Source organism: Sinohyriopsis cumingii, chromosome 2 (genome assembly GCF_028554795.1).
Source record: "Sinohyriopsis cumingii isolate HCF-2022 chromosome 2, ASM2855479v2, whole genome shotgun sequence".
In the NCBI taxonomy this organism is placed as follows: Eukaryota; Metazoa; Mollusca; class Bivalvia; order Unionida; family Unionidae; genus Sinohyriopsis; species Sinohyriopsis cumingii.
In genome coordinates this window covers 55,986,017-56,009,050 of record NC_142962.1, presented here as the reverse complement: position 1 = coordinate 56,009,050, position 23,034 = coordinate 55,986,017, and the positions used below count along the sequence as shown (strand labels likewise).

The window sequence follows — 23,034 nt, the reverse complement described above, 5'->3', positions numbered from 1 at the left end:
ATGGAAACATTTTCATTTAGGACCAGTCTGACATCAGACGAGCTGTAGTGAAAATCCTGTCAATATAACCATCTGTCAGACTGAATGTTTGTAAATAGTACATCAGCAAAATGTCAGTGTATCTATTTAAATGTATAGTCATTCCGACCATTTTTAAAAAAGTAAATCAAGTAGTCCACATTGCTCCAAGAAAAAATCAGATAGCATACAATGTTTCAATTTGAACTTATTTTTAGAAAACACACAACACTGATAGTATGACTAACAATATTACAGTTTTTAAAAACTCATCAAATTAACTCATCATTCCTGAATGGATACACACACTGTTCTTATTTGCATTATTTCTATGTGCACAGATACATGATGTAGAGGTCAGTCCACCTTACAATATGTTCTTATACATTACTTTTATTATTATCATTTCTGTAAATGAACTTTCGGGACTGATGAATCAATAAATATGTAAATAAATACTGCATGACTTGAGAAATTACGATATAATATCTACATCCTGTCACACCCTACAGGTTAATTTAAAACCATTTGTATGAAAAGGTGGTTAAAAGATATGCATGCATGTATGAATCTTATATCATGTTTTATCCTAACAACACTTTCAAAAACTGACTGACTAAAATCTCTTTAAGACTATTTGAAATTACCTTTTGGATTCTTCCCCTTTGTAATAATCTGCTGCCTGTTCATAACTTGATATTGCCTGAAAAAAGTTACATTCGAAGAGTTAATACGGAGAGAAAAATTCCAATAAAAGTGCAGTTTCAACCTAATAAGATTTCTATTTTGGGAGATAACTTAACCCTGGCAATACTGGTTTGCTTTTGCATGACCTTGTCACCAATGTTAATTTGTTTCTTACTGTTTCATCCATGCCATTTTAGAACAATGGAGACTTTGTTTTTGGGAGGGGGGGAGGCCAAAACCACGTAACTGCTGCAAAACTAGTATTTACGTTTTAGACTGACTAAACTGTACAAACTGATATATATATATATATATATATATATATATATATATATATATATATATATATATATATATATATATATATATATATATCTAGATTGCTAACATGAAAATCAAATGTTATGCACAATTTACCTGAGGTATAATTGTTCAAGACGTGTATCTGGATAGTCAAATCTTACCTTTTCAATATCAGCAAGGTCTGTTTCATAAATTTCTGCTATTGTCATGTGATGCTTGGCTGCAATTGTAAACCTTCCCTGGAAAACAAATCATTAGAGTCTGTGACAAGGTCACAATACCATGGCATATTTTTACTGTAATAAGAAATTTTGTTGAATAATTCTACTATATCTGACATGTCATCTTTTGAAAAAAATACTGTGAATTGCTTATTATTCATGGGGTAACAATATAATTTGGATTTTTATATGTCTGATACATCATCATCACAAGCCACAGGAAATAATCTGAAATGCTTCTTTTTCATCCATGGCTGCATCTGATATTTCCACATTTTCAATGCATATACATAATCACTGTGAGCCCATGCACAATTGTCTCAGAAAGTTGGCACAATATGGCTTCCTATGCTGACTGAATGAGCCAATCAGGTTTCTCTTTCAAACACAATCATGTATCATCTGAAAGAAGGGAACTTTTACTGATATGTAAGAACTGGTTTCATTTTATTTTGATGATAGATATTTGTTTATGATATTCATGAAATCTGAGAAAATCATGTCACAGCAGCCACGTGTGAAGGAAGAACATAGCAGACTTTTGTCCATGACTTGTAACAGTGCATAATATTTAAAGTCTACACAAGGCCATGCTGCAGTTCAATTACCCCCTCTTACTAGAAAAAAAACTCCTGGCGTAGTACTGCAAAGTTATGCCTTAATTATTTTTTCACACAAGACAAGAAAAAAAAACATGAAACTGACTTTAAAAGCTATTAGTTGTGCTCAATACTTGGGTAAAGCTTTTTTCTTCACAGAATTAAACATGACAAGCATTGACAAAATTCTTTCATGCAAGCAAGAATTGAAAACATGGTGCATAAGGCTGCTTATGACAAGCTGGCTTTAAAACACTTTCATTCAAATGTTTTTAACATGCTTTTATTTTTTTAAAACAAAACAAAAGTGAACTCCCTACAAGTTAGTCTGTGTGATTTGCTGGTTCCTGATGCTCTACCAAGAGCATTTTACAAATATTGATCTTACTTATGTGAAAAATGATTTTGATAGGTACATTAAATGAACCTGTCCCATACAGTGGTAGTGGTTAGTACAATAATGAAAATAGTACTTCAAACAAGTCATCCCCAATTTATTAAACCCAAAACAACAGAGACAACATAATTTGTTTATAAACCCACTTAAACCAGTTTTAGTCTGAAAAGAAAAATGTCTACTGAAAAAACAACAGAGCCAGGACATGACAAATTTGTCAAAAGTCATCTTGTTCCAGGGTAGACAAAAAGAACATTGAACCTGTCCTATGGAGAACAGAGTTTGCCATCCTCCCCAAGAGACAACACAAAATAAAAACCATAGTTAAAAAGCTTATATTATTATTCATGTTTCTTTGCACTTCAAAACTTCATGCCAAGAAAAAGAGGACATTTTCTTTTCATATGTTGATGTTGTAGGGTTTAACGCCATTTTTCATTACAACATAGGCTATACAAGGCAGCCAGTATAATTGGTGAAGAAGAACCCGGGAAAACCCAGGAAAGAACCACTGACCCATGAGAAGCTAGTGGCAAGCTTTCTCACATACCCACACTGGTTGAACCTGAGACTTGAATCCACACAGTCAGAGGTGAGATGGTAGTGATCCATAGAGGTGAGTGCTTTAGACCACTAGGCCATTCGGGGCTCCCTTTTCATATGTTAATACTGGATATATTTCATTGTGTGGTAAAACAATGTTTATATTTTAATGTATGTTTGATATGAAAGAAGAAAAATAAAATTTTCTTTATATACTAAACTTTCTCCTGAATCAAAGATTGGAATATAAAGCTCATTCTACGGCAAACCACCTCTACCCTCCTTTCTAAAAATTCACTCTACTTTTGACCCTATTTATAGATGATTATATACATATCGGCAACTTAAGGGAGCAGTAGTAGGATTGGAATGACCTAATATGTTATACTAAATTATATTTTTGACCTTTTTTAAGTATCTGACCCTATCCAACCACAAAGCAAGCATGATTCAGCAGGTTTAACACTTATGTTAAGACTGTATGGAGAAATAACTTCCAACACATAATCAGACTGCTTCTACGAAAAATAATTTCCAAGCCTGAAAGGTAATGCAGTTTCTTTTTATCTGTTTAAGCTCACAAAGAGCTAATTCTTCTTGCCGCAGGTGTGACTTCTGAAGGCACACACCATCACATGACACAGTGGAAAATCTTGTATTTTCATTTTTGAAAGTATAAGGATATACTTTTCATGTGTGAAAACAAGGAATGTAAAGTATATGAAAATTGTTTCATGAATAATGTTTCTACATTTCACAGTGAAGTATGTAATAATAAAAGCTAACAAAAATACAAATCTATTAGTACATGAAGATTATTTATTTATGCACCTGAATGATTTGAGAATGCTCATTTTTATCCATGTAATTATTTGTCAAACAGCATGTATTTTGGTCTCTTGTGATTACCATGTGAAACGGATATGTCAGTTTCCTATGATCACCATGAAGAATAGATCTATTAGTTTCCTGTGATTACCATGAAGAACAGATGATATGCCGATTTCCTGCAATTACCATGTTGAATAGATGATATGCCAGATTCCAAAGATTATCATGTAGAATAGCTGACATTTTTTCTTGTGATTACAATGTAAACAACAGATAATAAACATTGCTCATGGCCACAGGTACCTGATGTAAGCATGGTATTACAATGGGTCCAATTCATTAATTATGTTAAGAGTGAAGATAATATAGTAATATCTGGTTTATTAGACAGCAGTCATGTATTGGAAGGAATTAAACTGAATGACTTTACTTAAACATAATAATTTCACGATACTGACCCATTTTAATACCAAGGTTGAGGTGTTTACCCATGCTCATGAGAGGTTATTTTTCAGTACTTTCAGAACACTTTTTGAGAAATCCACTTGACTTATCATTAGAGACAAGTGCCTTTTACTTCTAAACACACCTGTAAGAGAAATCTGGCAAATAATGTTATTAACAATTATCACAAGGTAACCATAGAAATGTTCACATGCATAAAATAACATCTCTGACAAGCTGCCTTTTGAGAGTTTGATAAGACCAGAAAGTTGGTCAAGCGATTTCACTGGCCTGCACACTTTGGCAGGAGCCTACACACCCACTGCCTGTGGTTACATGTATGCCATGAATTCAAATAAATAATTTTTCCATATTTGTCAAAACTTGCTTCAAGTAACAAGCCTTCCCATCCCATTCTCACATCTCTGTTAAGAAAATGTGACAAGACTGACCTTGACTAACAGATGAAAGTAACAGATTATGACAATGTATCATGTGAAATACGAGGACCAATAGATGAAGGAAACTTCATCCAGTAAACATAAATGCTAATAGGGGTGCTGAAATATAGTCAAATCTGTCCTAGTGGTCACCATACAGAGTGGTCACATGCACACAATGTCCATTCTAATCTCCAAAAAAACAAATTCCCTACATAAATATCCTGTATGTAATGATTACATGTCTTCTGCGGTCAGAGCACCCAGTATCCAAGTGGTCTAAGGCGCCTGCCCATACAAATCACTCACATCTTTCACCACAGGTTTGAGTCTGGGCTCAGTCAATGCAGGCATGTGAGAAAGCCTGCCAAAAGGTTCGTGGTTTTTCCCAGGTTCTTCCTCCACCAAATATTCTGGCCACCATATACCATAGGCAGGCCTATCATGTGCTGAAAAATGACGCTAAACCCTAAAAACAACAGCCTTCTGTGGTCAGTGGCTAGGTGTTTCCTCATAAATGGTTTCTCCCTGCCTTAAGTGGTCATGGGAGCATATAAGCTGTGACCATTCTAAGTATGTAAACTAAACTTTTGTTTCACGAGCCAAATAATGTTTAGATAAATGAATATCATGTTAAAGCTCTCCCTGATTGAAAAAGTTCATCTTTGAGAATGGGTATGAGTTACATCCCTTTTCATTAGGGTCAGGGTTATTCAAAAGTTAAAACTTGTGTGTAAAGGCAGACAAAATATCAGTTTGTGTGCAATAAAAACAGCCATACTGCTTCTTTCGATTCGCTGTTCATAATAGGCCTCTCACAAAAGCCAACAGTCTCGTGATTTCAGCACCTTTAACAACCAGCTAATCCAGATATTGTTTCTGAAGTGTGAACAGCTGCTTCGGGGCCTAATTTATACAGGCTGGCTGACCAAAGAGTAAGCCATTTGATTCAGTCATATGTAAGCCATAAATCAGTACTGATATTAGTGTTTTCTCATGGTGCACAAAACAAAGATCAGTGATTATTTTAAGTGAGCTAGGATTTAACTTATAGGATGGATTACCTTAAGCAGGTTACAGTAATCTGTGTGTGTGTATTTTTGGATTTTTGAAGTAGGTTTAACAGTCTGAGTCATATTGCTACAATGTCTGCAGTGTGGCTTTTTATAATGATGTCTAGCACTGAGGTATCATGCCACAGACATATGGCATCAAGTCCAACCCAGTCACATCATCCTGAAACAAGGCTGAACAGTCTTACACTTCTTAATGCTGAGTGTTAAGTGAGGTAGCTGTTAGTACCATTACTTATAAGTCTTTGGTATGACTCAGCAGGGGTTTGAACCCGCGACCTCTCATATCTGAGGCAGATGGTCTAAGCCAATTAGGTCACTGGAATAAAAATCTGTAAGAGAACAACATATATGCATATTTATGATTTTGTGCACATAAAATGATTGTAATAATAATAATAATAATAATAATAATATTTGGTTCATGGTATTTGCTCAAAAACAATTTTGAAAGGTGAACCTGTGTACAGAGGTCACATGTATACAAGGCCAGTTCTGCCTTTTCCCCTGGTGGCTGCTTTTGGCAGGTTTGACTGCATGCAATGTAGCAAGAATGTAAAAAATAAAACTTGGAATACATAGAGCTTTACAAACTAATAAAACAAAACAATCTCTTTTCATTCCAACTGCAGAAAGTAAATCTGGGTCTTTGTGGTTGATTCTACTCATTACTCCTAACAAACTGCATAGACCCAAATCTGGATTTGACCTATAAGCGGGCACAAATGGAAAATTCATGTAATACAAATGTCTCATTGCTATGTCTATGAAACTGACATTAAGTCAAAACTTAGCTAGATATCTGTACAGATATATAAACACATTTAAACAATCAGGTAACATTATATGCCCCAACATGATTGAGGACCGCTCCGGTGGCCTAGTGGTTAGAGTGTATGGGTATGACTTGGCCGGGGATCAAACCCACAACCTCCCACATCCAAGGCAGGCACTCTAACTACTAGGCCACCGGAGTGGTGCAAAAGAATTGTATAAATGACACTAACGGCTGCCTCACTAGATGCTCACCATGAAGCGGTTAGTGTTAGGACTGGTCAGCTTGGTGTCAGAATCCAAGGCGGACATTCTAACCACTAGGCCACCAGAGTGGTGCAAAAGACTTATAAAAATGATACCAGCAGCTGCCTCACTAGATGCTCAGCATTAAGAGGTTAGTGTTAGGACTGGTCGGCCTGGTGTCAGAATAATGTGACTGGGTGGGACATCACACTACATGTCTGCTGCATGATGCCCCAGTGCTAGACATCACTATAAACTGCCAACTGGCAGACATCATAGCGATATGACTGAAAAATTGTTAAGCTACATTGAAAATCCAAATTACACACACACATGCCCCAACAAGTTTGTGATAATGCATTAAAACTATTAAAGAAAATTTCTCAACAAGATGAAAACCATTCAATTAAGAAAAAGATGCTTCCAAAAATGTCATATTGACTGTGACAACATTTTGTATTTCAACATAAAAGAAGTTAAACCACAACACATAATAGGGAGAGTACATGTTTTAAGACTTACCATGTCTGTGTATATCTCAACAGCTTTTAGCATACAATTTACAGCCTCTGAAAAATTGAGATATTGTTATCTGTAATGACAGTGAAGTACATGCACTCATACAGGGTTTTAATATAATGCAATGTTTATTCTAAAACTGAAAAGTTGGAGGGGAGGGGTAGAATCTCTGAACAGAGGATGGATTTAATGAAAGAATAAACAAACATATGATGCCTTATTTTCATGCATTATCTATTTTGTGTGCAATTTTATTAAAAAACTGATGGGCTTTAAGGTCCATAATGGAAAGGTCTCGATCCATAAGGGACTGGTATGCTATTTTGATCGAGGTGACAATCCATCTTGAAATAGTAGCAGCGGAAATGTTTACAGAGCCCTTGAGAAGGAGGAAAAGATGCTTTCTACAATTTATTTTTCCTTTGGGTGTATTAAGACAGAAACAGAGTGCTCTCATTGGGCATGCAAGTCTATCTGTATCATTTGCATCATAGATTTGACTGAGACTGGGGATTATTACTGGTAGTGGAGCTATGGAAGGAAATTGACTTTTGGCTATAAATATAAGTTGAAAAAGGTGTTAAACAAAATCATAATTCCCATTAAACCGGAGACAGCCAGTGACAACAGATACCGTATTTCATGTACTTTTTCATACCCTTTAATTTTTCTTACAGACCCCAGTTATAAAAATAATAATTATTTAAACGTATCATAATTTTTCATACATATCACTTTGTATTTTTTTTAAAAAACCCATTAACTTATCAGACAAAAAATTTCTACTAAGAAGATTTACATCTGCAAAAATGATCCAAAAAACCTTACTGCTTTTTTGTTTTTACAAAAATTAATAATTAATTGTTGATGAGAAAATACAATGATTGTTGCATAAGCATAGGCACCTGTAGCATAGGTCAACAGGATGGGTCACATGATCCCCCCCTCCGAAATTATACTGCAAATATATAAAGATATATATATATGAATTCTGACAAGTTTAAACATGCAAATGCGGGTGCCCATGTGCTTAAGCTCTCTTACTGTCATTACAATATCTACTGGTATTTATTAACAAATGGTCAAATGACTTCACAGACCATATCTTTAAGTATTAAAGTTAATTAGTTCTCCTTATTAAGCCCAATACCGTAACAAAACACCAAGCGCATTTTAAAATGAGTTTGGAAGCCCGTTGATGTTTTCTTATCCAACAAAATATACATCTCAGTACATACTAAAGTGAAGACCACAGACCATTGGTCAACTAGGCTTATTGTTTCATTATAGTCATACAAACATAAAATATAAAAATCTTACCATTTTCCATTGTATATTTGAAAGTCACAGACTCCATTAAATTGATTAGCATATGTACTATCTTTTAAGTACTTGTTCTGTTTTGACTTAGATATAATTAACATTTTATTGCAAATCTATTCTACAATATACCCCACTATTATCTTTATTGACGAGTTTGAATAACAAGTAATTAGCACATCGACAGATTTTCATTTCCCTAAAGGCAGCCTCATTTCCCAACTGATATCCTTGCTGATAAGACCTTTTCTGTCCATGCTTGCCCTCAATCTGGTTTCATCTTGTTAACCAAAGTGCTAAGCATGTTTAATTACCATGTAAATAACACTGCATAGCCAAACGATTGTTGTGACAATGTACATCATTATTAATACAAGAATAAATTGTTGATTTAGCTGTGTTTATTGATAATGGAATACAGTAGGGTCGTAATACATGAGGATTATCCCAATCATCAGGTAACTGAAAATAGTATTTCTTTCTCTTTGCAAAAGCTACAAGCAAAAACCACCCGGAATAAATATGGTCTTGTACACTGACAACAGTGAATTGTAGAGGGTTTTGGTTAATGACCATAAAACGCAAGATACCATCTAGACATAAGAGAGTGTGGGACAGGTCTCTGCAGTTCAAAATTCCGTAAGAGAATTTATGTGTGTTTGAAATGGCTGCTTTATAGCCCTTGATCATGGATATAGTTTTAATTTAGTTGTCAAAGATGAATAAATAGAAATCAGCAACACAACTTTTAGCGAGGCAGCTAGGTTCAACACATTTCTGACTGCACCAATCACAGAAAACTTTCCACCTGGCATGACAGAACTTGGATGTAGAAGGTTCTCCTGGCCTGAATGATACAACTGGCAACTTGACCTAAAAAAACTTCTGGTGGAGAGATCATTTGAGATCAGTTAAGCATGAAGGTGGAGAATTTGTGGGCTGTTGTTGAGGACAGATCCCTGGTGTTGTAACAAAGATCCATCCTGAGTGGGAGAGACCTGGGTGGAGTGATCAACAGGTCTAGAAGAACCACAAGCACTGAGGCCACAAAAGGGCTATGAGCAGTGGAAGTTCCAACTTTTTGCAGAACTTGAGGAATGAGTTGGAAGGGTAGGAAGGTGTAAGCAAACAGTAGACCCTACTAAAAACTGAATTAGTTCAATGCCCATACTCCTTGATCCAAGACACCTAAAATGAAAGTCTGTTGTTGAGCCTGGTTGCAAACAGATCTACTAAGGGCTTTCCACACAACAAGAATAGGGACTCTGTAACAGAGTGGGGACTCTGTAACAGAGTGGTGAAGAGTACATTCTTTGAGGATGGTCCTGCCAGGTCTGGTGAGATTGTCCACCAAAATGGCCCAGTGCAGATGGTTCCAGACTTCCACACAGAGAGAAGGGGTACATGAGCCTCCTTGATGTCAGAGATAAGCTATGGCAGATGTGTTGCTGGAGGAGACCATGACACATCAACCCTAACTCTGTCAATGCACTCTTGCAATGCTCAGTATACAGCCTTCATTTCTAGGTTGTTTATGTGGAGGGATGATTCGGATGGGAGTCTAAAGTCCCTGTAGAATTATTCCCTCCAGTTCTAAATGAGCGCTCCAACTGGAATCTGACTTGTCAGCAAATAGACAGGAGTGGGGTATAGGTGCATGCATGCGAACTCCTATCATGAATCTATCCTGATTCATTCAACACTGCAAACGGTGATGAAATGCTGGTCCTAGAAAGAATAGTATTGACAGAGAATCTTTGTGAAGTTTCCACCTTGCAAGAAGAAGGAACTGTAGAGGTCACATATGAAGACATCCTAATAGAACCAAGTCTGCAGTGGAGTTCAAGGTTACCAGAAGAGACAGGTAACTCATAGCATCTCTAACTGGGCCACGATTCAATCTACCTGATCCAGTGAGACTCTATGTTCTGGTTTGTGAGGAAATTCATGAGATTGGGTAAAAGGCCCAATTGAATTACCATGGACCAACAGGGGTACAGATCCGAATAAAGAGTCTGGATATGAACATTGTGGATCAACCAGTCATTGAAATACTGAAGAATTGGTATTCCCAGTAACTGGGGCAATCTTGCCACTATTTTCATAACTTGAGTGAAAACTCTGGATATGGAAGAAATTCTGAATGATAGCACCAAATTTTTGAAAAACCTCCTTGTCTAAGCAAAACTGGAGATATTTGTGAGGAGAAAATATGGGAATGTGTAGATAAGGCAACCTAAAGGTCGATGGAGACTGCCCAATCAGATGCTCGAATCACATTCCGGATTGAGGAGGTGGTCTTCATCTTGAAAGGTTCTTCCAGAAGATACCAGTTTAAAGGGAGAGGTCAATTATAATGCAACAAAACTTTCCACTTTTCTTAGTGACCAGGAAGATACAGAAATAGGTGGGTGACTGATTGTTCAGGACCCTCTCAACTGCCCCTTTCTGTAAAAGGACAAGTACTTTCCCCCTTAGTTTCACCAGATTGGATTGGTAAAGGAAGATCGTCTCTAATTTCTTTACTAGCTCTCTGTATTATTATTCCTTGTAAATAAGAATGCTAACTGAATGCAAGACTCAACACGATACATTTATATTTGCCGACAGGCAGGTGGCATTGCAAGCAGCAAAAACATCAAAAGGGACCAAGCTAGCCAAGAACTGGAACTATGACTTTAAACAATCATCATAAGATTAGCTTTTCAATGTTAACAGCCTCAGATATGTAGGTATCTTTCAGTTGTTAATTCTACTGTTCATATGGTTTTTACACTTTGATACTTAATACAGATTTCTATTGTAATTTACAGTATCATGAGAAATTTAATTTATTACATAAATCTGACTGGTATGCTATGTCATGCATCATATTTGAAATTTGGGCATGAAATACCCAGGTTAATTAGAGCCATGACATGACAAAATATTTTCTGGAAAGAGAGACTTGTGATTTCTATCATACTACCTTGTGGGTCAGCTTTCCTGTAGGCATTTCCAGCATCTACATATTGTGTGGCTGCATCATGTCGACTGTTGAGCTGTAACTGAATGGTGGCTGCACGGCAAAAAGCATTTCCTGCAGCTGATAATGAATTTAAAAAAATGCATTAAAATCTTCCATATCAACCATCCCTAAAACATGTGCATTTATAAAACATTCTTGCATTCCCTTTCTTTGTTTCACCAACCCAACAAAAAATATGTAGCACTGGGGTCAAGTCCCAAAGCATAAGAACAGATCTGAAGACCAATTATATCTAAATTCATCTATTTATGTTTAGTAAGTTTACATGTGGTTAGAAGGTGGAGATCTCATCAGTTTCAGAGTTGCAAACCGGTGGGTAGTAATGGACCATGGGGAAAAAGTCAGCTGCATGTATAAATATGTCTTCTCTAGTATGGGAATCTCAACAGTTTCAATGTTAAAAGCTTCAGGCCAAGTCGTAGTGGGGTTGGGAATGATACAATGACATTAACAGGGGATCAAAGGGGATTCTGGCTTCTCAATAGGATAAGACATTTTCTCCCTGAAAGGCACAGAAAACTATTTTATAACAGTTACATACAACCCTATTTGGACTACTGTAGTACAGTATGGGGTAATTCAAATGATAAAAACATTGCAAAGCTGGCACATCTTCAAAAATGAGCATCTGGGCTACTATCAAGGAAAGTTTAGCTGGTAGGTTAAAAATATTACCTATTAAAGACCGAATCTGTTTGAGAAAAGCCAAATTAGTGTACAGGATATCTCATAATAGTGCTCCTGAATATTTACAGTCACTATTCCAGTATAGGCTACCTGGTAATACTCCCCACCTGCGATCCATGTCTACCAAAGAGTATAAAATTCCCAAACCAAATAAGGAGTTATTTAAAAAAAGTTTCCAATACTCTGGAACCATGCTCTGGAATAGAATTCCAGTTGAGATTAGAAATTCCCACTCTACTTCCTTCTTCCAAACCCAATATATCCAGTGGCTTCAGAGATGCAGCTTAAATAAATGAATTCCTTTGTATGAGGGCCTCAGGGTAGATTAGTTTTTAGCTAATTGTGTTACCCTCTTTAAATAAGGTCATTATTATAAAGACTGTCACATGTTGACACCTGGCCTATTGAACACTTCTCAGACATGTGAGAAAAACAAAACAAGTCATTTGAAATTTATGAACAAATCACACATATCTGCCACCTTGGAAAGAAATCCACATTATTAAAAATGTACTGGCATGACCTACAGCAACATTATTGACCAAACTTTTATGTGTCTAGGTGGGTAGGAATGTATGGACAGACTGTAACACAATATCTATTTTTTTTCTTCTAAAGCATATATAATAAGACCACTCCCAAACAGCAACCATTATGGGTCACTTTGGTAACCTTTTAGGACTGGAAATTTATCATATGATATCAGACCCCCACTTCCAAGTTCTGCAGGACTTAATTAGTAATTTTTCTTTGCTATTCAGTTCTACATTCCATTATCATCCATCTCCAACTAACTCCCTTATACCATCCATTGATTTTCCATTGTAAGTTTACCTCCCTTTCTCTGCACAATTTGTTTTCTTCCTCCTTTAAGTAGTATTAAAAAATGCAATATTATACTGTACCTGCACAATAGTATAGATCATATCTAATTTGGTACTATAATTTCCTATTAAGTTGCCAAATTTCGTCCTGACAAAATTGTTATCTAAGACTGGACTTTGTACATGAAAAAGGCTGTTTTATGAAATTTTCAATTCCAGATCATTCCCATATTCAATTTCAGTAATTATCCATTATTCGGCAGCAAATTTTAAAAGAAAATTATTTGAATAAAAAGTGCTCACCTCAAGAACTAGTGGTTACACAATGACCATACGTTTAACAAATGAACCTGCATGATATATCGATGATGACACTGTGATTTGGAAAGTATTCTCAGAGAAACAATCTTACAATGAATACTTTCTCCATCAAATACATTCCCCCAATCTCATGAATGTTAGGAGAGGTAGTAATGCACAAGTGTTCTACCTTTACCAAGGACATTCTTTACGGGAAGATGAAAATATGTTTTCCAACTGGTTAGTAAGGAAACCACATCTAGCTGAACCACCCCAAATCAAATGATTGATAGAGTATGCCCAGGAAAAGATTCAAAACTGGCTTAGTTGTTCTGGGCAAGAAGCAAAATACAGAATTTTGATTTTGGTTGCTATGGAAGCAAGATCCCTGTCAGAAGGATCAGTCACAAAAAATTTTTTCGTAGACTATGTCCTGAGGCACAAATTTGAAACTGGCCAAGCAGTTCATGATAATACAAGTTTCACTACATGTATACAATATTTACTGTATATGTTGGGACACAATAAAATAAATTATTTTTTCCTGTCTCAGAGCTTATGGCAAAACTTTTTCTCATCTAGGTCATACATCCAAAAACTTAAAATGAAATAAAGTTTGTTTTTAATTTGCACCCCACCCTCATGTTACAATGAAATAAATAATTTAAATTATAGAAACTAACCATGCATTGTTATCACTTATTCCTCATGAGCAATTTGTTAAAGAGAAAAATGTTTCCACTAACTCTGTATATGTAGTGTATGCATCAATACTGTAATGTTTATCGCTCGTTTCAGGTAACACACGAGACACTGTTCATTGACATGAATATAGAGAAATGAATCATGTTTGGTTGTACTCAAAAGTTTGAATACATAATCATATTCAAAACTGAATTCAACAAAACTGCCTATAACAGACAGAGAGCAATATCAAGTGACTGCTTGAAGGCACCTGCCTGCCACTCATGCATGACACAGTGTAAGGTGCAAAACAACCAAGATTGAACTATATCCAGGTAAACTATATGACAGTATCTCAGATAAAAATCATTATTTGAAAATACATTCACTGTGAGCATGCATGGATTACAAAAAGTATTATTAAATCAAATTATTGCTGTGTATACTATTATCCTGCAGACATTAATGCCTACTTGTATCAATTATAATTACAGACACCAAACAAATAAAGCCCGGATGGTGACTAAACACAACTGGTAGCAAACAAATAAACTCACTGTCTTAAGTTACTGGCAAGATATCAAATACAAAGGTTAATTTATTATAAAGCAGTCTGACCCCGGAAGCCAACTTTGGATTCATTTTTGTGTGCTGATTTTTTAACATACAAAGTTGCCCGACATAGGGAAGTCAACTTTGGTTCCTTTTTACCAATATTCATGGGATTTTTGAAAATAAACTGAAATAATGGAACAGTTTTTAAAGTGACACAATCTAGTGCTCTGTGCATGGACATTGATGACCCAGCATTTCCATGAAGATTTGGAGGAGAAAATAAAATCATTCCATGAATTCTTGAAGGCAAGATGACATGGAGATAATTTCACAGATAATATGAACATTAACATGGATGAAACTCCAGTGTACTTTGATCTCATTTCTGGACTGACTGTCAACAAGAATGGGGTTAAAAGTGTGAGAGTTTGCAGGACTAGTTTAGATAAAAGAATCTAACTTTAGTCCTTGCAGTTTCCATAGCAGACGTGTTGCCTCCAACTATACTTTTTCATGGCACGAGGGAGTTAAAAATTATTCATGCATGGAAAGGAAGATTCACACATGTGCAGAAGAAGGGTTGGGTTGATGTGGGTGATGCTGCAGTGGATTAAAGAGTTTTATCTGAAATACACAGTTTAATATTTTTAAAAAAATTTTTTATAGTCGAAAGCATTTTCAGACATGTAATTTTTCAATGATTTAAAAAGGTATCCAACAACTTATGACTAAACAAAACTACCCTGATGTGTCCCAGAACAAACAGTGCACAAAAATTACTTATTAATTTATCATGTCCCAAGAAATATTCTACCAGAATAAGTGGTAAAATGGTCTTATGTATACGTGTGTCAGCATAAATAAATCTGTCATTTTTTTAAAATCGAAATAGTAGTTCTGAAAAAAAGATGCACACATCAGATTTATCAATGTTTTTATAGTATACTTTCTAAATTTCTCATTTATTGGCAATAATCTGTATGCATACATCACTCACACTCCATTGGTATCGCTTTTAAATTACACATGAAAATGCTTGTAATATAAGAATATAGCTTAAAATTACTACCAACCAGGCCATTTTTTTGCCATCTTATAAGCATTTGCAGCACGTACAAACAGCTCTGCAGCCTCTTCTATTTTGGATGACCCACTGTAAAGATAAATGTACAGTTCATTTCTTATGAGGAATTGAATTAAAAAATTGACAAGCTGGCATCAAAAGCATTTTATAAATAATATATGTCCTTAATTATTAGATATGACTTTATTAATCATCACAAATTATACTATTAAATCATCTTTCCACCCTGGATTATGATCTAATTAAATGCAATAATTATGTTTTTCTTTTTGGATGCAACCCCCATATTTTAAATGACAAAAGTTCCACTTTTAAGTCAAAGCAAACTGCAATCAAGAAAGATCCATATCTGCCATAGCCAAATGTTTCTCTACTGATTACTCCTAACAAACTGCATGATGCATTATGTGACAGCAGATCTGGGTCTGTGCAGTTTGCAGTTGGACTCATCTTATAAGCAAATATATATGGTAACTTGTTTAAAACTTCATTTGTGCAACATTACAAATCTGAAAGAAACTTGAGAGTTGGCATTACCTTTCAAGTATAATTTGAATATTACATAAACTATACTGCAAATTTTGATCCCTGATATGGTAATACATTTTATGGAGATGTTTTCCCCTCAGTCAAATGAAAGATCAGTAAAAAGGTAAATCCTGGGTCCCTTTAAGCTGATATGTGATCTTGCAAAATGGGGAGAAATTAACAACTTTCTGGGAAAACATAAATTTCACAAACAAGTACATACTATAATAAAAGTCATACAGACTTGTATGTACATTTACTCATCTTAAATTAAATATTAATCATTATTTTAAAATTTAATACTAATTCTGTTTAACCAAAGTCCATTCAATCCTGATTATTAAATGTTCTGTGCCTTAACTATCATCAAGAAACTTTCAGAAGAAAATAATCGATCACTACGAACTTTTACAATGGTTAAGTCTAATCATCACAATATAGGGTAGTGCAAATTTGTTTCTCAACATGCATAGCTTTTTGGTGTGCTGTCACAGCATGTGACATTCAATTCAAATTGTACACCTTCAGGTTGATCTTGTTAAAAAATGTCCACATACTTTAACATTGACTTAACCATATATAATTCTCAAGCCGTGCATATAATGGCCTTCCAAAGAAATATGGATGTATGAGGATCCAAATAAAGTGAATAATTGCAAATTAAAGGAATATAGAATCAAATTCTAAAACGTTACACCAACTACTGAAATAGTGATGAATTCCTATGTGACCTGTACAACTCTGACTATGGTAACTGTTGCTAAATTTTAAAAAGTCCTTTTATGATACAAACTACAGATGTTTATGTAGAGTTCATTATTAATACACCAGTGCTATCTGGAGTTATTCCACAAATTAACCTAAAACAGAGTCTTGATCTAATGACAATATTTAGTACAACTGGAAATGCTATTTGGTTTAATCTCGGATTTGCATATTTTTTCACTGTTCATTAAGAAACATGACTGAGGTTTTGATTTTGATGATATAAGCTTGTATTCCAAGTCTGATTCCAGTCAGATCAGAAATAAAAAATCCAATGTGGCAACAAGTAATGGATGCCTGACAGACAACACAAAACAAGTGACACCAGTAGGCATATACATAAGTTTATATCGTCTTTTGGCCAGGTGGGATAAAAAAGTATCAATAGACGATGGTTTACACTTGCCATATAATCAAAAGTGTCTGCCATGCTTTATAGTCAAAACATGTCAGATGCAATTTAATTCACATCGTAACTGCTATCTGATTTTGAGACTGCCATTTCCTACATTAAGTTGCCAGCTTGACACAAAACATAAAATATTATGCCTGGACTCACACAGATGTTGATTCATATTCCTACTGTAGATTGTAGTATTGATATATCCAAAGACATTCTTTATTTTTTTTCTAGGACTAGTTGGCCAGGTGTCAGGATAATGTAACTGGGTAGGACATCATGCTACATGTCTGTGGCATGATGCCCCCAGTGTTAGATATCACTATCAACTGTCACACTGCAGATATTGTAACGATATGACTGAAAAATTGTTAAAGCTACGCTAAAAATCTAAATCCCACACACATTGTTATTTTTTGTGGGGACTGAATGTTGTTACTATGAAGTCTTTGGCTGACACTAATTTATATTGAACCTCAGGCGTTCTTTCATCTCACTCTGGGTTCTCCTCAGGATCTTAAAAGTTGCAGTCCCAGCACTAAACACGCAGTCCCAATAATGATATTTATTTCTGACAATGTAGTGATTTAGAACACAATGAGTATTGCTGATTAGTGATAATTGTCACTATTTATGATGTTACAGCTGCAACATATTCCCAATGCCATTACCTTGCCATTCTTTAATTTTGTTTGCAGCGAGAGGGAATCAAGGAATAGATTACACATTCTTTCCTGTATTAATCTAATTAGCTTAATTCCATTTCAAATTGGACAATATTTCAAGACATGGAAATAAAAAACAAATGACCATATTCCATGCTCTTTTGCATTTTGATTTTTAAGCAACACACTACATCCACATTTTTCTAGAGTTTGTAGATCTAAAACCTGGACCATCCTCAATCACCCCATCAATTTTGTTCCTTTTGAACTCTGAAGATTCAGTGTTGCTTGGGATTCCATTGCCTTATTCCTTCCATAGTCATGGCACCATCTGCATGAGGCTAATAATGTTCCATTGTTTTGTCATTTTGCGGCTCATGGGAATATATTCCCACAATTCTCTCAGTTCCTTTGCAGTCTGTCTTCTTAATCATGATTCTCTCAGTTCCTTTGCAGTCTGTCTTCTTAATCAAAACCACATGCATCTACTAATAATTATAAGCTAGCATTGTGAGAATCATGCTTATCTAAAGCCTTGCATTTGATATCAAAGTAATTATGTAAAGTTGCCACCACAGGATTGCGCATATGAAAATAATTTAAAAATGATGGTACAAAACACTGAAAAACTGTGGATTCTTTCACCATAATATTAAATATTTCACAAAAGAATGAATGTTAGTGATCTGATGATATATACTGGTTACCCAAAAATGCATGCATATTGTCCTGAATTATTGCAAAAATAAAAAGGTTTTGTTATTGGGATTCATCTTTACAGGGCAGAGTCTTGACTTGGAAGGAATCCTGGATGGCATATTCAGTGGTTCAATATTGGAGACCACTGGATATAGACAAGGTAACTTTGATAGCTTTGGAAGCCCATTGTTGAGAGTGTGTTTATGTGTCGAAAAAGCAGGGAAAAAGAGTAAGGCTAGTGGGGATGGAGATGAAGGATAGTTCTATTGTATTCTCACACTATCCTGTTTGTTTGTACCCACTACTGATTTCAAAATCAGATGTCATCAAGGATTAACAAATGCACAAAACTTAGTTGTATCATTCACTGATTTATAAGTTCTAATCTAACTGTCACCATAGGATCCAAAATCTGTCAACTGTTGGTGGTCTGAATCAAAATGTGGTTTCTTTACCAACACGGTCACCATATATGCTTGGGCAGGTCTATATTTTCAAGCAACATGTGATGCAGTTCACTATCTTTCAAAATCTCAATAATTCCATAAATTCTGGATTTACATCACTTTAAACACATGTATATGGTAGTGTCCTAAAACTCAGCTTCTTTGGTACTGTGGTATTCTGTTTTCAGTAATTTTCTGCATATCATCACCGATCATGTGCTTATCTTATATACACTGTACGATCATAAATTACTAGTTTTGCATCACCAATTTTATTTCAGGAAAGTGCTGGAACTGCTGGCAAGTAAACTATTTTAAAAATGCACCCATGAATTTAACTTTTTCAAAACATGACCAAACCCCGTGTTCTAAAAAAACAAATATAGCTTCTTAAAATTGATATCACTATAACGAATCTGTTAACCAGTTTGTTGTCTGATAATGTCCAATGATTTTATGCAAGACTGAGGTCCCATGATTACCATATTTGTCAAGATGCAAGAGGTCAAATTTATGGTAGCAAATATTAGTCAAAATATGAAGGATGTTAATGTTGTTTTCTGGTTGCTTTTGCAATTGATATATATTGACTTGAAAGCTTTGTTGCACACAATTTATTACTTTTCACTGCAACACCTGGTTCTGTTTAAACAAACTCTGGTTGACAAGTACTTTCATGCTCATGATGGTGTGCCCATTCTCTTTGACAATCCTGGTGCCATCCCCATAACAAGTGGTTGCATTTGCATTGTTTTAATTCTGTTAGATTTATTTCTGTTGTGATCAAATGAGAGCCAATAATGTAGCATCCAATTTTTGAATTAATTTACAATTTGTGCAGCATATACATCAAGATCCTTATATTAAGACAAGTATATGCCATCGTAAAAATAATTGATGAAGTCCGGAATGCTGAAATCAGTTAAAAGGATGATAAGTATCTTGAATGAAACAATGCTATCTAAACACTTTCTTCAATATTAATATACTTTTTTTTAATTTTATGAAAGAAAAATACTTTAACTTAATCCAATTTCAGCATTCCTAGCTACCATCGCATTCCAGACAATGGAAATGTAGGCCAACAGAACTGGAACAGCGGTCCATTTTTATTTCATGAGAATTTGAATTTATTAGAAAAAAGACATCAGAGTAAGTAAAGTCTAACTAAGACATTAAGACTTTAATTTGTAGAAAGCATTGACATGGGCTGCTAAGTGTGAGATTTTCCTGAAAATTTGACTTCTCGTTATGATGTTATATTACAAATCACATGGGTCATGTATGCGCATTTATTCATTTAAAATTAAATATAAATTGTTCTTTTAACATCTAACACTAATTTTCTTTAACCAAAGTCTACTCAATCCTGATTATTAAATGCTCTGGGCCTTAATTGTCACCACAAAATTTCCAGACAAAAATTATCTATGGCTATGGACTTTTACAATGGTGGCAAGGTACTAAACTTGGGTCAAAATAAGAGAGCACCAAGTGGAATCGTCACAATCGAGGGAAGTACAAATTTATCAATATGCATAGCTATCATTATGACATCACAGTGCATGACATTCAATCCAGATTATACTGGATCACACATTTAGGGTCATTTCATCCAAAACTGTCTACATACTTTAACATTGATTTTGCTGCATGCACCTTTCGGGGGCATCTAAATGATGAGCTTTCAAAGGAACATGGATGTATATGAATCCAAATTAAGTGAATACTTGCCACTTAATCAGATTCTAAAAAATGACACCCATTACTGAAATAGTTGTTGCTGAATGCCTACATGACCCATGTGACTTCTACAGTTGGCATCAAAACATGCTACTGAGCACCATTACTATGGCAGTAAGACCTCGACCCCACAAACCATAAATATCAGTTGAAATTGGAATGAGTAATCAAAGTTTTAGGAATATCTCATAACTTGGCAGCCCATATCAACACTCTCCACAAATTGATATGTAATTAATATACTTATTGTGCTGTGTTTATCCTAGTGGAATCAAAATCTGACACTAGCAAATGGGCCCATTTTCATATTCCCGTTGATATACATTTGAATTTGTTGAAATGCGACGGTAGTTGAGGTATGCCAAAGTATGTTCAAGTAGGTTCATGTGGGAGATATCTTACTTGAACAAAACAAAATGCTGCTTACAGTTCAATAGGCATAATATATTTTTATTCATTTCATTAAAGAATAATATTTCAACTTAACCTGATTTCAGCATTCCAGCCAAATAAAATGTAGGCCAACAAATTTGAAAACAGGTCCATTTCATTTGTGAGAATTTGAATTTATTAGAGAAAAGAAATCAGAGTAAGTAAAGTCTGACTAAAACATTATGACTTTACTTTGTAGAAAAGCATTGTTATTTTAGTTGCTACTTGTTTAAGAAATTCCTGAAAATATTACTTTCGTTACGATGTTAATCGATATCAAAACATAGTACACATCACCGTTATTTAGGCAGTACGACCCAGATGCCAAAAACAAATATAGGCGTCGAGGTCTTACATTGTAGGACTAGTTTGTCTGCATTTTATTATACAATAATTTCCCAATTTGTTCTCCCAGAATGCTTTTCTTCTGGCATTTCAATCTTGTGTATGAGTAACTAAAATCTGTATAATCAGAAAATGTGCCTGAAAGCTGTGCTCTTTCTAAAAAAGACAATTTGAAATCTCTTAGACGGAGTCTGAGCTTTAATATGGTACTACTGAGAACTCTGTGCTGAAGAGCTTCATAAATATTTAAAAACAACAGAGCTAATCAAAAAGGATCAACAAAACTTGCTTATTGCTTCTACAGTGAAACCCCGATGTTAGTCGATATCAAAACATGCTACACAGCGCCATTATTTAGGCAGTAAGACCCTGACGCGCAAAACATACATATCAGTGGCTAGGTTCTAGATGTAGGACTGGGGCCCCGAGTGGCCGAGTGGTCTAAAGCGCTCTCCGTTACGGATCACTGCCATCTCACCTCTGTCTGCGTAGGTTCGAGTCTTGGATTCGGCTAATGTGGGTATGTGAGAAAGCTTGCCAGTAGCTTCTCGAGGGTCGATGGTTCTTTCTGGGGATTTCCCGGGTTCTTCCTCCACCATTAATACTGGCCGCCATGTATAGCCTATCGTGTGCTGAAAAATGGCGTTAAACCCTACAACAACAACAACATGTAGGACTAAGTTTTGTGCATATTTGATATCATTGACGCTTTTGGTTTTACAAATCGGTAGGGGGTATAAACAATAGGGGATGGTATGCTATAATTATGACTAACAGGGAGATTGTAAGCAACTAACCGAGCCCCTGTTGAATACTATGGTACAACTTTAACGATCCGGTCTGTAGCAGATGAATAAATTGAAGTGTTGGATACGTGATTAAAATCCTCTCACCCAAATAATGAATTAAAGAATCCTTGTGAGGACTTAAGCTTCTTTTCCGCCTCTGCCATATATTCATTTCCTTTCTGTTCTTGATCTGCCATTTCAAACCAGTAGATTGGTAAAAATCTATTTATGTATACTTGTCACCCGACTTTTGGACTACACCTCATTATTTACGACGAATAGACTGTGACTTGAATACCACTACATCCTGCATCCGCAAACGTACAGGGAACCAGGCTAAAATTATCTGTGTCACACCGTGCACCATCGCGGCTATGAAAGTGGTCTGAAAAACACCGGAACGTATGAAGTTTGTGCCAACCAGTGATTTTAGTTCAGTTTATTCATAACACTAATATAAAAGACGTCAGTAGTATAACTTATTATCAACAATAAAGATACACGGTGCATTTAAAGGCTCGCAGACGAGCGTTTTAAAATCAACGAAAATTTTGTCAGGGACATAATTCTCTTATCCTTATATTAATGATTTTTGTTTGTTTGAAGGAGTTAAATCTCTTGCATTTTAAAATAATTTAAGGTCTCA

At 35.3% G+C, this 23,034-nt stretch overlaps 1 protein-coding gene across 5 annotated transcripts in view; it reads right to left on the bottom strand.

Annotated features, from left to right (window-relative positions):
* LOC149804908 (alpha-soluble NSF attachment protein-like) overlaps positions 1-22,690 on the bottom strand; it is a 37,419-nt gene extending 14,729 nt beyond the window's left edge. For all 5 annotated transcript variants that reach the window (XR_016416998.1, XR_016417000.1, XR_016416999.1 and 2 more), the window contains exons 1-6: positions 22,494-22,690; positions 15,567-15,646; positions 11,384-11,500; positions 7,099-7,145; positions 1,170-1,247; positions 666-721 (exon numbers count right to left, since the gene is read on the bottom strand). Coding sequence is in view for 1 of the 5 variants with exons in the window: in XM_089945744.1 (XP_089801870.1) it covers positions 666-721; positions 1,170-1,247; positions 7,099-7,145; positions 11,384-11,500; positions 15,567-15,646; positions 22,494-22,585 (470 nt within the window). In the remaining 4 variants the exon portion in view is untranslated. The remainder of the gene's footprint in view (positions 1-665; positions 722-1,169; positions 1,248-7,098; positions 7,146-11,383; positions 11,501-15,566; positions 15,647-22,493) is intronic.
* Between the last annotated feature and the right edge of the window lie 344 nt (positions 22,691-23,034).